Source organism: Bolinopsis microptera, chromosome 7 (genome assembly GCF_026151205.1).
Source record: "Bolinopsis microptera isolate Bmic1 chromosome 7, MBARI_Bmic_1.0, whole genome shotgun sequence".
Lineage (NCBI taxonomy): Eukaryota > Metazoa > Ctenophora > Tentaculata > Lobata > Bolinopsidae > Bolinopsis > Bolinopsis microptera.
In genome coordinates this window covers 15,927,132-15,941,654 of record NC_087078.1, presented here as the reverse complement: position 1 = coordinate 15,941,654, position 14,523 = coordinate 15,927,132, and the positions used below count along the sequence as shown (strand labels likewise).

The 14,523-nt window shown below is 37.6% G+C and overlaps 3 protein-coding genes across 5 annotated transcripts in view; 1 reads left to right on the top strand and 2 right to left on the bottom strand.

The window, feature by feature from the left end:
- LOC134818414 (striatin-4-like) overlaps window positions 1-8,667 on the bottom strand; it is a 31,155-nt gene extending 22,488 nt beyond the window's left edge. Inside the window, exon 1 of one of the 2 annotated variants that reach the window (XM_063827952.1) lies at window positions 8,508-8,667. In XM_063827952.1, coding sequence (XP_063684022.1) covers window positions 8,508-8,642 — 135 coding nt within the window. In that variant the 5' untranslated portion in view covers window positions 8,643-8,667. The remainder of the gene's footprint in view (window positions 1-8,507) is intronic. The other variant, XM_063827951.1, reaches the window with a different exon arrangement.
- The window catches only part of LOC134818419 (kynurenine 3-monooxygenase-like), a 927,626-nt gene that overhangs the window by 82,434 nt on the left and 830,669 nt on the right, over window positions 1-14,523 (bottom strand). The gene's annotated exons all lie outside the window — the stretch shown is intronic.
- LOC134818418 (ATP-binding cassette sub-family F member 2-like) overlaps window positions 2,261-14,523 on the top strand; it is a 58,820-nt gene continuing 46,557 nt past the window's right edge. Inside the window, exon 1 of one of the 2 annotated variants that reach the window (XM_063827959.1) lies at window positions 2,261-2,267. The gene's annotated coding sequence lies outside the window, so the exon portion shown is untranslated. Of the gene's footprint in view, window positions 2,268-12,440; window positions 12,486-14,523 lie in introns of those variants that run through there. The other variant, XM_063827958.1, reaches the window with a different exon arrangement.

Sequence of the window (14,523 nt, the reverse complement as noted above, 5' to 3'; positions counted from 1 at the left end):
GAGGAACTACTTCGGCATCCGAACCATCAATCTCATCGGAATTTCCTACGATATTCTTGATGACGTGTCAAAGGGTAAGCCAGTTTCAGCAAGTGTTGGTAGTTCAGATCCAGATAGCCTGGTGGATGCTTCAAATTCAACCTTGTGGGACGCTGGTGAGAATGGCTGGTTTGAGATCAATCTCAGACAGATCTGTGCTCTGGATGACATTGAGTTCTTCTGGGCGGACGGTGAGAAACCAGAAAGTGTCAAAGTCACTTACAAAATTGGAAGTGGTCAGGAGACTGAAGCCTCGGGAGAAGATCCCTTTAGGACGGTGCCTTTAGAAATGGACTGTGCCACAACAGTGAAGGTGGAAATTTTGGGAGGTAACCAAGTACTGAAAGGAGTGAAGGCGTGTGGAGTTTCATACAGTACTAAAGATATCCTGAAACTGAAAGTCAACCAGGCATACGAGAACTTTTATTATGCCAGAACCCATCTGACTGGTTCAATCGACAGCATGACCTACGAGGATTAATTGAAAAGACCCATTATTTAAACACAATTTAACTATGTTTAATCGTTATTTTATCGGTTAAAAACATTAATAATTAGATCTTAGAATTGTTCTTTATTCACAATTTTTAATATTTTCTGTCTCTTTATATTGGCTTATTGATCATTATAGACTATAGAGGGCAATTAATAAACATGTGACATTTTTATGTTTGGTCACAAAAATGGGAACATTTCTTGGTGCTAATTATTACTTCTATCCTACAGTATTGTATAATATCCTTTTAATTTTATTATAATAACTAGAAAACCCGTGGTCACAGGGAGGAAGCTAATAGTACTTTTTGTTAGTAAGTAATTAAATCGCGTCAAAAAATATCCTACGAAACTGAAGATAGACAGTTTTTGGGAGTTCCAATTTCTGATTATTCTGATTTCTTGCGACAAATGATACTGCACTGTTAGGATAAACGACGTTTCAAAGTAACAACTTCGTATTCATGCTGACAAAATTGGTAAATATGTGAGAAAACTGTCTCATAAAATTTATTAATCAAAAATGGCTAAACGACAACAAATTGTTCAAATACTAGACTAAAATTAGAATCAAAATCTATATTATATACACAAATACTCGATCTGCTATTCAATAAACTTAAAACATCAACTGAACAACGTGATTGTGATCGTGTGATGGAATGACATGTACAGTGATAACAGATGATAAGGTAAAAGATACAATACATGTGAGATGGTGTATACACAATGTGAGTGAAATAATAGTGAGTGGTTACTGACTGTGAGCGCGATGTGAAAAAACACTAAAACTTACTCCTACTAGAAAACTGAAACTGTATGCAATAAAAAGGGGGAATGAAACTAAAATATCTAAAATTCTTCAGTACTAGCTATGATAAAACGTTTAATAGTATCCAGTTCTTCTCTCTTGTTAATTGTAGGGTTCAGATTAATAATAAACATCGCTTCGAAAATCTTTCTTCTGACAGTATTGGGCTCAATTCTTAAAACATCTAACTTCTAAACTGGGATTTAACTCCTCATGACAGCTCGAATAATGTATGGCAAAAGCTTGACTAACATTAGGAGGGGTAGCAGGGTAGGTAACGTAACGTAAGTGCTCACCTACACGAGCATGTACTTTCCTACTGGTTTCTCCAACGTACAGCTGGTCACATAATTTACACTTAATCTTATATACAACATTCTTCACTTCACAATCTTTATTACAAACTATCAAAGGACAAATTTTACATGAATTAATACTGCACACACGTTTATAAACTGAAGATACAGCCAATTAAAATGTTGCTCGCACTAAACACAACGTAATATCAACAAAACCGATGAAAATGCCGTTTTAACAATCTTTGCACGTGCACGTGCGTGTAACAACCCTCGTTACCATGGTTACTTTGCAACCTTTTGCTTTTTACCTAATTTGCATAGCTTAGTAACGAGGGTTATTACACGCACGTGCACGTGCAATGATTGTTTTAACGTCATTTTGATCGGTTTTGAGGTAATTACGTTGTGTTCAGTGATGAGTGAGAGCTACATTTTAATGAGCTGTATACTCGCATAGTTTTTTGATGCGATAAAAACTGACTACCAAAGAATACTATTAGCTTCCTCCCTGTGACCACGGGTTTTCTAATTTCTAATAAACTATAAAGTCATACTTTATAGTTTAACGTTAGGCATGTTGATTAAATGATTTGTTGCAATAAAGAAATAAAACAAATAATTTGTAAAATAAAATGCTATCTATCAATTCGGCAATGAGCACCCGTCTGAACATTACAGATTAAGCTGCAATGCATTACTCGATCCAGAGTCTATGACTTTGTATCACTAAGTTCTTCAGTACGCTGTTCGGTTTCTTTTTCACCCTTTTTCGACTTTACCACTTCTGTCGGTACGACGTAGTTACTAGTTTATGACGATATGATCCTTCAGCCGTTTTTTCAGCTCTAACCCTTTAAATGCAATAGGACTTGGTACAGTTTTGTGCTTCGTAGTTTCACAACGGTGTTTCCTCCCAAAAAAGTAGTTCAGCAGTAGGAACGGTGACGGGTGATGTCATTATATAAATTATAAACAATGTAAGCTCAATAATATTCATGTCATATATGCTCTACTGAAATTTTGGTCTCCTTTAAAATTAGTCGCCGAAAAATTTAGTCTCATGAAATTTGGTTTATTACAATTTTAGTCAAAAGTTTGACTAAATTTATGGTAGACTAAATTTGTCGTTCTTAAGGTATATATAATATATACCCTATTATAGTGCATACAGACACGGTTAGCAACTAGCATAATATTATATTGCACAATGACTCAGATAACGTTACATCATCTTGTAAAGATAAAAGACTATTTCAACATATCTTGTGGTGCTGCTTTTTTAGGGCAAAGAGATCTTTAATAGCGAATATTAATATTTTTCGTAAGACAGACAACCATTTAGTCCCATTAAAACTAAATTGTAGGCTCTCCATTCTCCAAGACAATTAATAAACCCTACTGGCGCTAATAAACCCTATTGGCGATACAGGCGCTAAGTGTAACACTGACTTGAGAAACTTGATTGTCACAAACAAAATGGCTGAGGCAGTCAGAGAGAGAGAGAGAGAGAGCAAGAGAGAGAAAGAGAGAGAAAGAGAGAGAGAGAGAGAGAGAAAAGAGAGAGAGAGAGAGAGAGAGAGAGAGAGAGAGAGAGAGAGAGAGAGAGAGAGAGAGAGAGAGAGAGAGAGAGAGAGGGAGAGAGAGGGAGATATGGAGGGAGGGAGAGTGAGGGGGAGAGTGAGGGAGAGAGAGAGAGAGAGAGAGAGAGAGAGAGAGAGAGAGAGAGAGAGAGAGAGAGAGAGAGAGAGAGAGAGAGAGAGAGAGAGAGAGAGAGAGAGAGAGAGAGAGAGAGAGAGAGAGAGAGAGGGAGAGAGGGAGGGAGAGAGAGCAGTAAACATTTGTATTGTTCAAAATATAGTGCTCGGCATCATTACATATTTGTTTGAAATTACACGCCTCTGCAGCAGCAGCAGCACACCGAATAGTAGACCGATGAGACCTGAGCATACAGTATATTAAACATTCTGTAACAGCTAAGTTTCCCAGGAGTTGCGTCTCCTTCTTTCTATCTACCAAAATGAACATTCCACAAACTGAAGGAAGAAGAAAGTCACATTTTCCATGTAGTATTCCTTGCACTGTCCGGTGTCCCGCCGTTCTACAACCTAGCCTTCCTGGCTGTCTTGTAGAACACTGTTCTGCTTTTGCTTACCTAGACGGAAACTGCAACATTTAGACCTACCTGTAATTACAAGGTACTTCTGTGCGTAGGGTCAACAAATTAACACATCATTATTTGGCGACGTTTGCACTTCACTTTTGACAAAAAGGATAAGATCAAACACCAAAAGCCGAAATACTCTAGAGGTGGAATTAATTGTTATATCTATAGGCAAACTGCAAGAAACACTGTCTGTACATACCAAAATGAATAATGTACACATACATTATGTATGGCGTCTGCACTATAATTAATAATACATTGTATAAAATGACATATCCGTATAATATACAATCCGTGCTTTCGTAGAGTAAAAACGTTGCAGATACTCCAGATCCGGTAATATTGCAGTTAACACGACAGTTTAGCAGCCAGCTAGAGGCGCAATACCGTAGTATTGTAACATCTCATTTGCCAGGTCACGAGCAGAACATGGTGAAATCCAATGCTGAATACGTCCTATCATTTGATTCATTCCATTATATAATTATGTGACTTTCCAACAGGGCCGAGATATCCCAGCTACAGGTTTAAGTCTTGTTTATGTTGCTGTCTTTCCAGGATGGATACAGGTTGGGGGGGTAGGGTTAAGATAAGGCTTCTGGGGGACAGGACGCCGTGAATCCTGATACGGAATAACCTACCCATCAGAAACTGTAATTATATATCAGCTCTAAGAATGATATCCTTTGTATTTGAGTACCATCATGTGCGTGAACAAGAGGTATTTCAGATGACAGGTTATATACTGCAATACTGTTCATACTGCCCAGCTTCTAGGACGAATAACCTGCATTTCCACGAGCTGCTACAGTTTAGTTGCTCTACAAATAACAGCGAGAGTTATATCGCCTCTATAGTATATATGCAGAGATTGTTACAGTTAGCTGGAAATACTTGGTAGGTAGATACTTTACATACAGCTAAATTCAGAACGGCCAGCAATAACTTTACTGGTATTTGGCAATAAAGTTCAGCATACCTCACGGTGCCCTGCAATTTTGTTTCATTTTAAATATTTTTAAATATTTGAAAATCTTTAAAAATATCACGCTGAGTATGTGATATGGCGGCAAACCATTTGCATTTTGAATTGCTTAACTGATTAAATAACCCGTTAATAGTCCTACTAGTGACTAATCGTTCGGAATAAGAAACATTAGATGCTTGATCGTAAATACACTTAGGATTTTATAAATAAATTTAATAATAAATTCTAGTTCTATTTTAAGGCCCCTACAAATAACCTACAATATTAATATTTATTAACAGCACACGTCACAGGCTTTGTAGCTGTGCAGCAAACTGATGTCCGCTATATTACTACTACAAGATGAAATAGAGCGAGGTTATGTGTGAGCACAGAATCTCCGCCCCACTTTGACTCAAATCCAGCCCTTTCTCAATCTGTCCCTAAACCGGCCACATTCCAACATAGTTTAGTAGTCGATACCAAGTCAAGGTGTACACTGTACAAGGTGTACACTGTACAAGGTGTACACTGTACAAGGTGTACACTGTACAAGGTGTACACTGTACAAGGTGTACACTGTACAAGGTGTACACTGTACAAGGTGTACACTGTACAAGGTGTACACTGTACAAGGTGTACACTGTACAAGGTGTACACTGTACAAGGTGTACACTGTACAAGGTGTACACTGTACAAGGTGTACACTGTACAAGGTGTACACTGTACAAGGTGTACACTGTACACTGTACAAGGTGTACACTGTACAAGGTGTACACTGTACAAGGTTTACACTGTACAAGGTGTACACTGTACAAGGTGTACACTGTACCCCTCCCTTCGCCTAGAAGCAGTTCCAATTAACCGTGGCATTATTTCCCTTTGTGTTGCATGTAATTGCAGTGTAATTGTAATTCAGTGTATATGTGGCGGAATAGTAGGTTGAAGATCATACCTTCAATATCATTACTCTGGGTAAAGGCTAAATTAACATTTCAGAGGTATTACAAATTCATTTATAATTGTTAAATAAAAGTTCTAAACAAGGGATAGTTAAAAACAACGCCCACCCAAGTCTAATCTTTCCCTAAAACAAACAACTAAATACAAAACTTCATTGTAGCTTCTGCCAATATCTCTTGTCATAAGCTAAATTACGGAGATAATACAGATCAAATTGAATATACAACAGACAGATCCTTACAGTTTCAATTGATTGCCACACAGTATAAAAGCCACGGACTGCGGAGTACACATCAAAAGCTGTGTATTTTCATTGTAGTTCAACAAATACAGATCTGTTGACTCGATTACCTGTTATTATTCTCTTTGTAAACGTGGAGTTAATTTTCGTCCAATTCACATCTACATAAACCTCACCCTTAATGAAAATGTGTAACCGTTACTTAATCCTTATTTATACAGACAGACCCCAGGTACTATATCATCAGCACACACACACACACACACGTGTACAATTACTTATAAATTTAAATAGAATTGTTCTTTACATATCCGGTGTGTACTTCTTTGACCTTTGAGGTCGTGACAACTGAGAGCATGTTCCGAGTATTGAGATTGTTGTAAAAATGTAACTGTGACAGTCAGTGTGACTGTGACAATGTCGATACGAACGTAACGCTGTCACGTGACGTCAGCACACGTGACGTCAGCACACGTGACGTCAGCACACGTGACGTCAGCACACGTGATGTTAGCACGGAGGCATGCTGTTCAAGTATTATTGCGACTACTACACTTACAGTACTACTCTCGTATTGGAGATATTATCATTAATAGTAGCTGAATATGTCTTACATAATATTATGTCGTATTAAAAATTCAGTGCATGCTTGAATTAAGACAATTGAGTCAATGGAGATTGGAGTTTTCTGATAGGGCAATTGTTCAAGATTGAATTATAATAGAATCGTGAATATAATATTCTTGTGTATACTTAGAAATAGCGCTGAATAACGGTACAAAACCTACTAAACGGTTATGTCTATGACTCAGAATTACTAAACTTGTTCTGCAGAATCAGGGAATCACTGAATTGGTTCTGTATTCGTTAATCTTTAATGATATACTTTAAACCTGGTTTGCAATGTATAACAGTCGGCACAGCCGTACATTGTACATAATCCAACAAGTTTATAATATGTACACGATACTGCTAATGAATTGTACACAACTTTGCCGCGAGTACATTGCAGACACCCCGTCACGTGGGCTAATCAAATCAGCCAATCACGGATCAGCATGGCAACCCACGTGACCCAGACTGGCCAATGAGCGAGCAGGGTGTGATAACTGGGAGGAGGATGTACCCTGTGTACGAGTACTGGCAATAAACTGATAGAAAGTAATATTAAAGTATTATTACACATAAGACCACGCACAATTTTACACACGCCTAGTTTTTCAGTGCATGCCATGCATGCGGCACAATAATCCAGCTCACAGAGAACATACACTTTACACTCGCAGCACTCAGCACACTGCAGCACTCCCCGTCCTGCATTTCTTGAAAAAATAGAAACCTAATTAGCTGGACAGGTACATGTAATACTGATGAATTAAACTGCTGTGGAGAGGAGTGATGCAGTGGCATGCGGGCGAGAGACACAAATTACCACCTATGACATACCTACGTGTTTTTACCACAATTTGTGCTGTGGCGGCGGCTTGGAAAATAATTATTAGTCCCAACAACTCGGTTACATAACATACCGTACGTGTGATATATACTAGTACATTGTAAACATTGCGACGACACCAGATATAGTGTACTACAGTTATATCGCTAGTACTATACACAGAGAGAGAGAGTGTGTGTATGTGTGACATACTTTAGTCACTATCTCGCAATCGGATACAATTACACCAGCACCCTGCATTCTCAGCAGCTGGACTATTTTTACATACTCCCCGGACGAGATGAGACGAGATAACATATTTGCTGCATTTCTACGTGCATATAAACGGCCGGTGTTATCCTGGAATGTGAGGTAAATGCTTGTTAATATTGCAAAATCAGGTGTAGGATAGACAACACGTTCGTGACTTTGCCGATTTGGTGTGGTGAGTGCCTTGTCAAAGATCAAACTAAATGCCGTAAATCGTGTGGTATCATGTGCGTGCCGGCGTGCGGCATATCATGTTGTACTGCATATATTATGTTGTACTCAGTTATATACTTATATTATATTTGTGTTATGTCAAGGATTTCAACAAAGTTATAATAGCAGGAGATCATGGGCCACTGCCCACTGCCCACTGCCCACTGTGCCAACATTACTGTGTGCTACTGAACTAACATTAGTGCTTTAATTTGATTAGATGAGGAGCTATTTCTGAAAGTTCACATCGGGTACTAACTACTTTCACTGTGTATTTTCAAGTTGTACTGTACATGAAAATGAAATGAACATTCTGTGAACGTAGCATGTTGCTTGCGTATTATGAAAATTTAAAATACATCGATAGAATTTATTAATTTCTATCCTAAATTAACACCCGCCCGGCCCGGATACAACCAAAATGTTTAAAATAGATCCCTAAATTCCCTTCCCATACTATTAAAACATGAGTCAAAATATGACAACATTAATTAACTGCATGTTGTCAAACAAATCACCCAAATTACAAGAGTCAAGACTACTGCTGCAGAGATTGACATTTCCAGCACCACAACACACACAACACACATTACCAACATTCTCTACATACCTTGAGAGCTGCGCGCTCATCCTCCCAGCGTATCCGATCAACCTCATAGGTGGTGAACTCGTGCTGCAAGTAGTGGAGTATACCAGGCACTGTATACTGAGGCCCCGACGAACCCCCTTCCAGACTCTCTGTCATTCCATTCTAGCTGGAAACTATGTGTCAGTGTTAAATACGCTGTATAACACATTAGTATCGGGTATGTTAGATTGTTAGCTAGTAGCAGCACACGCCGCACGCCACAGCTACCATATATTATTATATGTAACGAAATATAGCACTAACTTTTACAGGGAGAGAGAGAGGGAGAGAGAGAGAGAGGGAGGGGAGACTACAAAGTTATGTTTGGTATGGGGGATATTGTATCTAGTATTTAAAGTTGTGAAATGTGCGTTAGTGAGAAATGTGAAACCTTGCCTCTGAGTGCTGTGTGTGTCACTGACGAGTGACGGAGATGGAGTTTTATGAATTGGGAAATTAAAATGTTTTTGGAGCAGAGCAATAAGTTATATTATTATTATATATCATACAACATCATGACAAAATCCGTCTTATAAATGTTTCATTCAAAAATAAAACTTCAAATCAACCGAATCATGATTTATCAAGTTCAGATTCCGGTTCTCTGGTCATTAAAATATTCTTGTAACTCTCATAATTTGTAACAAATTTCTTATGATCAGTCACACTCTGCATCTCCATTTCTGATTCTGCTAAACTAACATCCTTTAACATAGAACGCAGTTTATCTTCAATTTCTTTAGCCTTGAAAGTGAGATCCATAGAAAGATTGGAGAAATCAAGATTATTAATAGAAGCACGATCATTTCGTTCAGAAAAATTAAACCGGGTGAGAGCAGCATTACAAGCCTGAAGGGTAGCATCCTCGACAGAATTATCTGCAGCATTCGCTATACACTCACTGTCCACAAATATACCAATATTGTACAAGGGGAGTGCTGTGTCCTCGCCATCGATACCTATAATCCTAACCTCTGGATTACCAGCCTCTGTAGATGACAAATGTTCTTTTAGTTTGCTTTCAGCATCTTTGAGATCTTTGTGATTGACAACATTCCGGAAATCTAACTGAGCATAGTAGTTTAGAATACATGATTGTAAAAATGTGGGAGCAGAAAGGTAAGGATGTTCATCGAAGAGGAGTATTGAAAGGAAGATGCCCCCCGTAACGTCTGAGTATTCCTCCAAAGTCAGAGCATCTTCTGACTTGCTTCTGATTAACTCGTGGAGACATAGCTGCTTGTACATGGAGTAACATTTTGGGCGTGAGAAACACATCTCGGGTACTGATAGTTTATACAGGATTTCAGAAGAGATTTTGGGGAAAACATCAGCAAAGTAGTTCATGATATACCAAGAGAGTTGTGACCGTCCCAACTCACAGATTTCTGCCTTGAGTTTAAGAATTTCTGGGTCATGACAGGTTGAGGGATGTGACAAAAGCACAACAAAAGCTGATGAAAGCAAAGATTCTTCTCCTTCAATTCTACTCTTTTCAGGGATATAGTTGCTGTTGCAGCCAATTCTCTTGACAAATGAAGACATTTCTGTTTCATAAGAGAATGCTTGTCCTACCAGTACATGATTTGGAATATGCCAATCATTTTTTACTTCAGAATTCAATCTTGCAACTAATCCTTGTCGCTCCTTCTCCATGAGAAATATCTCCTCCCTTGTGTAACCATGGCCTTGTGCAAAAGTTATTTTGGTAGCACGACCAAGTTGTTTGGCATTAGCAATGAGTCTTCTGCAAAACATCTAGCTGTAAAAGCAACCTGCAAAAAAATTTGAGCAACATTAGCTTCCAGCTTTTATTAATTAGAAATAAGTATTTTAAATCCAATAAATATATCATGGGGCCCTGCAAAAAAGATCAGGATTCTTCTTAAAATGAGTGTACCCCTTCAGTACATCTACATTGTAGTGTATTGTAATCATAGTACTAAACTATTCTATACTATCATGTGGCACAATAAGCAAATGAAACAGATTAGGGGTAAGATAGTGGTTCTCAGTTCTGGATTGTAATATCTTTAAGTAAACATTGAGTTTAAATCTAGGTAAATGCATCAGTTGTGACAACATTAAAGGAATGTTGAACCGATTGATAGGCATTACTGGACAGTAGAAGTACTGGCTTCTGGAAACTACACCCGGAATGGGGTAAATTTGAGATTAGACTAGTGCAGAACCCACAAATATTTTTGAGAAATGAGATTTTCAAGGGATATGTTTTAGATGTTATTCAAGATTTTTGACAGACAGGACCATGCATATTGCAGGGTTGTGTAATAGGATAATTGTCAGAGGTTAAATATGTTTTATCTGGTGATCCTCATGGGTCAGTTTTAGGCCCTCTCTTATTTGTTCTGTATGTTGATGATTTGCCTGACATTGCAAAAATAAGATGAGGTTATTTGCTGAAAACCTTCAATTAATTGGTAATGCTGCTAAGAAGGAAGTGTTGCTGAAGATATCGAAGAGCTAGAAGTTTGTTAAAGCTAGAAGTTTGTTAAAGTAGTTATAGTTGGCTTTTACATTTTAATCCTACCAAGAAGGTTGACCTCTGCAGTCTGCACTGGAAGCGTTTCATCTTGCTGGAGACTTATCATGATATTGAATATTCTCCATTTGAGAGAACTTGCTAGTGATTGTAGACATAGGAGTGAACTTATCAATTTCATACAAGTTGGGTCCAAGTCAATTTGAGTTTTGGGCCATATAATCTTATAAGGGATAACGTTTCGGTTCTAAATTAATTTAGGATTGTTGACATTTGTAAGATTGAAATGTTTGATAATGATGATGATGAAAATCTAAATATTATAGTCTACAATGAGCATTTTAGTAACAAATAGTACGGGTATATGGCCCCCAGAATATAGGTGGCCCCCAAAATATAGGTCATGTTAGTGGATACAGTTCTAACCAAGATAAGCGATACTAATGGGATCTGTTACTGCTATGTTGGAGTAAAACATGTAACTAATGTTTCTGGATAAAAATTTTGGACCTACATGAGGTATTTTGGTATATTTGGTCATGACAGCGAAAGATTTAAACGATGTTGTCATTTTCTAGAGGGGTAAATATGGCGAAAAATTGTCATGACAAAAATCTGTCCAACACATGCCATTAAGACTACTGGTATGAGTATAAGTATTATTTTAAGCTATCTTTTTATCGAGACATCTGCAAACTGACAATTTGGAAAAAAGTTATGGCCACCACAATTTTCAAAAACCCTGAACATGCCCAAAACCATGCTTTGGGATGCTCTACTTGTAGCTACTAGTCTCCTGAACCCACATATCAAGTTTTATCAAAATTGGATAAAAATTGGCCGAGTTATGGGATAAAAACAAAAACCATATGCCCATATTTGGGCATACGCACCAAATTTGATCGATTTTGGTCCATAAATTGGTCAAATATCAATATTTTTGAATGAAACCAACTTTATATGGAAGGTAAGCATATATTACACATTCTCTATGATTATCAGCTCAATATCTACCTAACTGTGGATTCTGTGTTCAAATAATCGCAAAAAATGAACAAAATCGCCAATATCTCAAACTGACTTCGCTCAAAACAATAGAACTCAATAGGGTTTCAATATTTTCACATGAAATTTTCAGAATCAACGTAGAATTGTCTCATGACCTTAAGTTTTGGGACAGAATTTTGAGTTAGGCCTTTAAAAAAATTTGGCGGCCAAAAATATCTGATTTACAGTCATTGAGGTGCACATTGTATTGATACAGATAAAAACAGCCCCCCTCAATCATATCTAGGGACACTCCTTCAATCTTATTTAAGTATTTAGTTAAGATCCCTACTAAATGAGTGCATGAAAGCTTTTTAACTAGTAAAATTAAAGATTTTACTCATTACGGGTATATATATATATATAGTTTTAAACTATTTTCACAACTACAATTAAATACATTTATTGAGGTATGACCAAAGTAATACGAATGTAATACGAATGTAACGTTAATGGAATGGAACAAATCTCACATGTGAACTCTTCAATTTGCTTCAATTCAAATCAACAACTTAATTCAAATCATCAACTCAATATCATGGACGATTCAATGGAAATATTTTTTGGAAAACTATTGTCGGAATGTGATCAAAAATGCAAAAACTGTACTGCACTCAAATCTCATGTCAAGTTTCTCGAGCGGAAAGTGATCATCCTAGAAGACATTGTTCAAACTTCTCAGACTATAGCAGAGATTAATGGTACGTTGTTACATCAAAGTACCAATCAGTCAATAGATTATCGGGCTGTCCTGGATAGGTGTTCAGATGTTGCAGTTCAGACAGAATTTGAAAACGATCAGATTGAATATGACAGTGAATGCGAGGTGCCTGAATCTTTCATGCTAATCAATAGTGATGGCATCATAGAAGCACCAGATTCTATTATTTCCAACAACACAGAAAATCAAATCAGTGGGAGTGCAGGATCTGTCAATCCATGGAGTGGCAAGTATTATGCTGAAATAGATGTAACACCCATATCTAGTGTGGCCTTAAGTGTAAATGACGAAAGCCCTGACATTATCATACCACCTGTTGAACTCATTGATCAGGCACCGTTTCAAAAATTCTCCTTAGACATCTTCCTGAGAGAATTGGATTTTAGCCACCAGTTTCAAAATAGGAAAACAGCTTACTTTGGGGACTTCCCATATGTGTATAATGGGGGAAGTCACGAGGCGAAGGAGATACCACATCAGTCCTATCTGGCTGCTATCTGTTCATATCTTGATGTGTTACTCCCGGATTATGTTTACAACAGTGCTCTCGTAAACTACTACAGTACTGGGACAGAATGCATGCCTATCCATAGTGATAATGAAGAATGCATCGATGAAAACTCTTACATTGTTACAGTTTCTCTGGGTGCCTCTAGGACGATGCAGTTCACAGAAATTCAAACAGGAAAAGTGGTGTCTGCCCTAGATCTAAAGCATGGGGATGTTTGTATCATGTCTAAAAAATCTCAGCTTCATTACAGACATGAAATCTGTACTCAACCATCTTGTACAAACAAAAGGATCAGTATCACATTCAGACTGATCAAACCTGTAGCTGTTGTCCAAAGATTAACAAGTACACCAACCAACATGTGCAATGACAATTACCATGACCCATATGAAAACATCTCAAACTCCAGCGGCTATGTACCTTATCAAGAAGACGAGTTTATAGTTCATCCATCAAGGAAAACGAATGGTGCTTATCAGCACCGACCTCTAACCCCACCCTATACATCTCCACCACCCCATCAATCAGGGCGGCATGTTAACAGACAACAACTGTTCGAAAAGGAGACACCCAACGATGTGAGCACTGTTTATATCAGCAGCAGCATGTTTAGGCATCTGAATGAAAAACTGTTGAGCTCTTCATCTCAGAAGGCCAAAGTATTTTTCTACCCAGGGGCCAACTCAATCCAAATGTCCCAAAGACTCTTTAGCGACAGTCAGTTCAAAGTTCTCAACAAAGAAAAGGTTAAAAAGGTTGTTTTACTAACTGGTACTAACTGTGTTGATCCAATTGACCTCAACACAATGAACTTCAACAGTGCCACCAATGACATGGAAGAATTTGTTCAAAAATTGTGGGCAGAATTTAATAGTGCAAAAATATATATCTTAAATATTCTGCCTAGAGCTGTCACTAGTAAGAACATTATAGTGCAGGGACTTAATCGATACTTAGAGAATATGTGTTATAAGCATGGGCTAATATACATTAACACAGAACATGAAAATAATCTCTTTACTTTAAATTATAATAGAAAGGACAAGTATTTTGGCAGGGGCCATGACAATGTGCACCTCAATAAGTTAGGAATTGCCAGGCTTGGTAAGCATCTCAAATATGTAACTCACTTGTGTTAAACTTCATTAAAATTCTATAATCCAAGGGTATCAACATGAATAATAACAGGATTACTGTTTTATCTGGTTTAAAATGT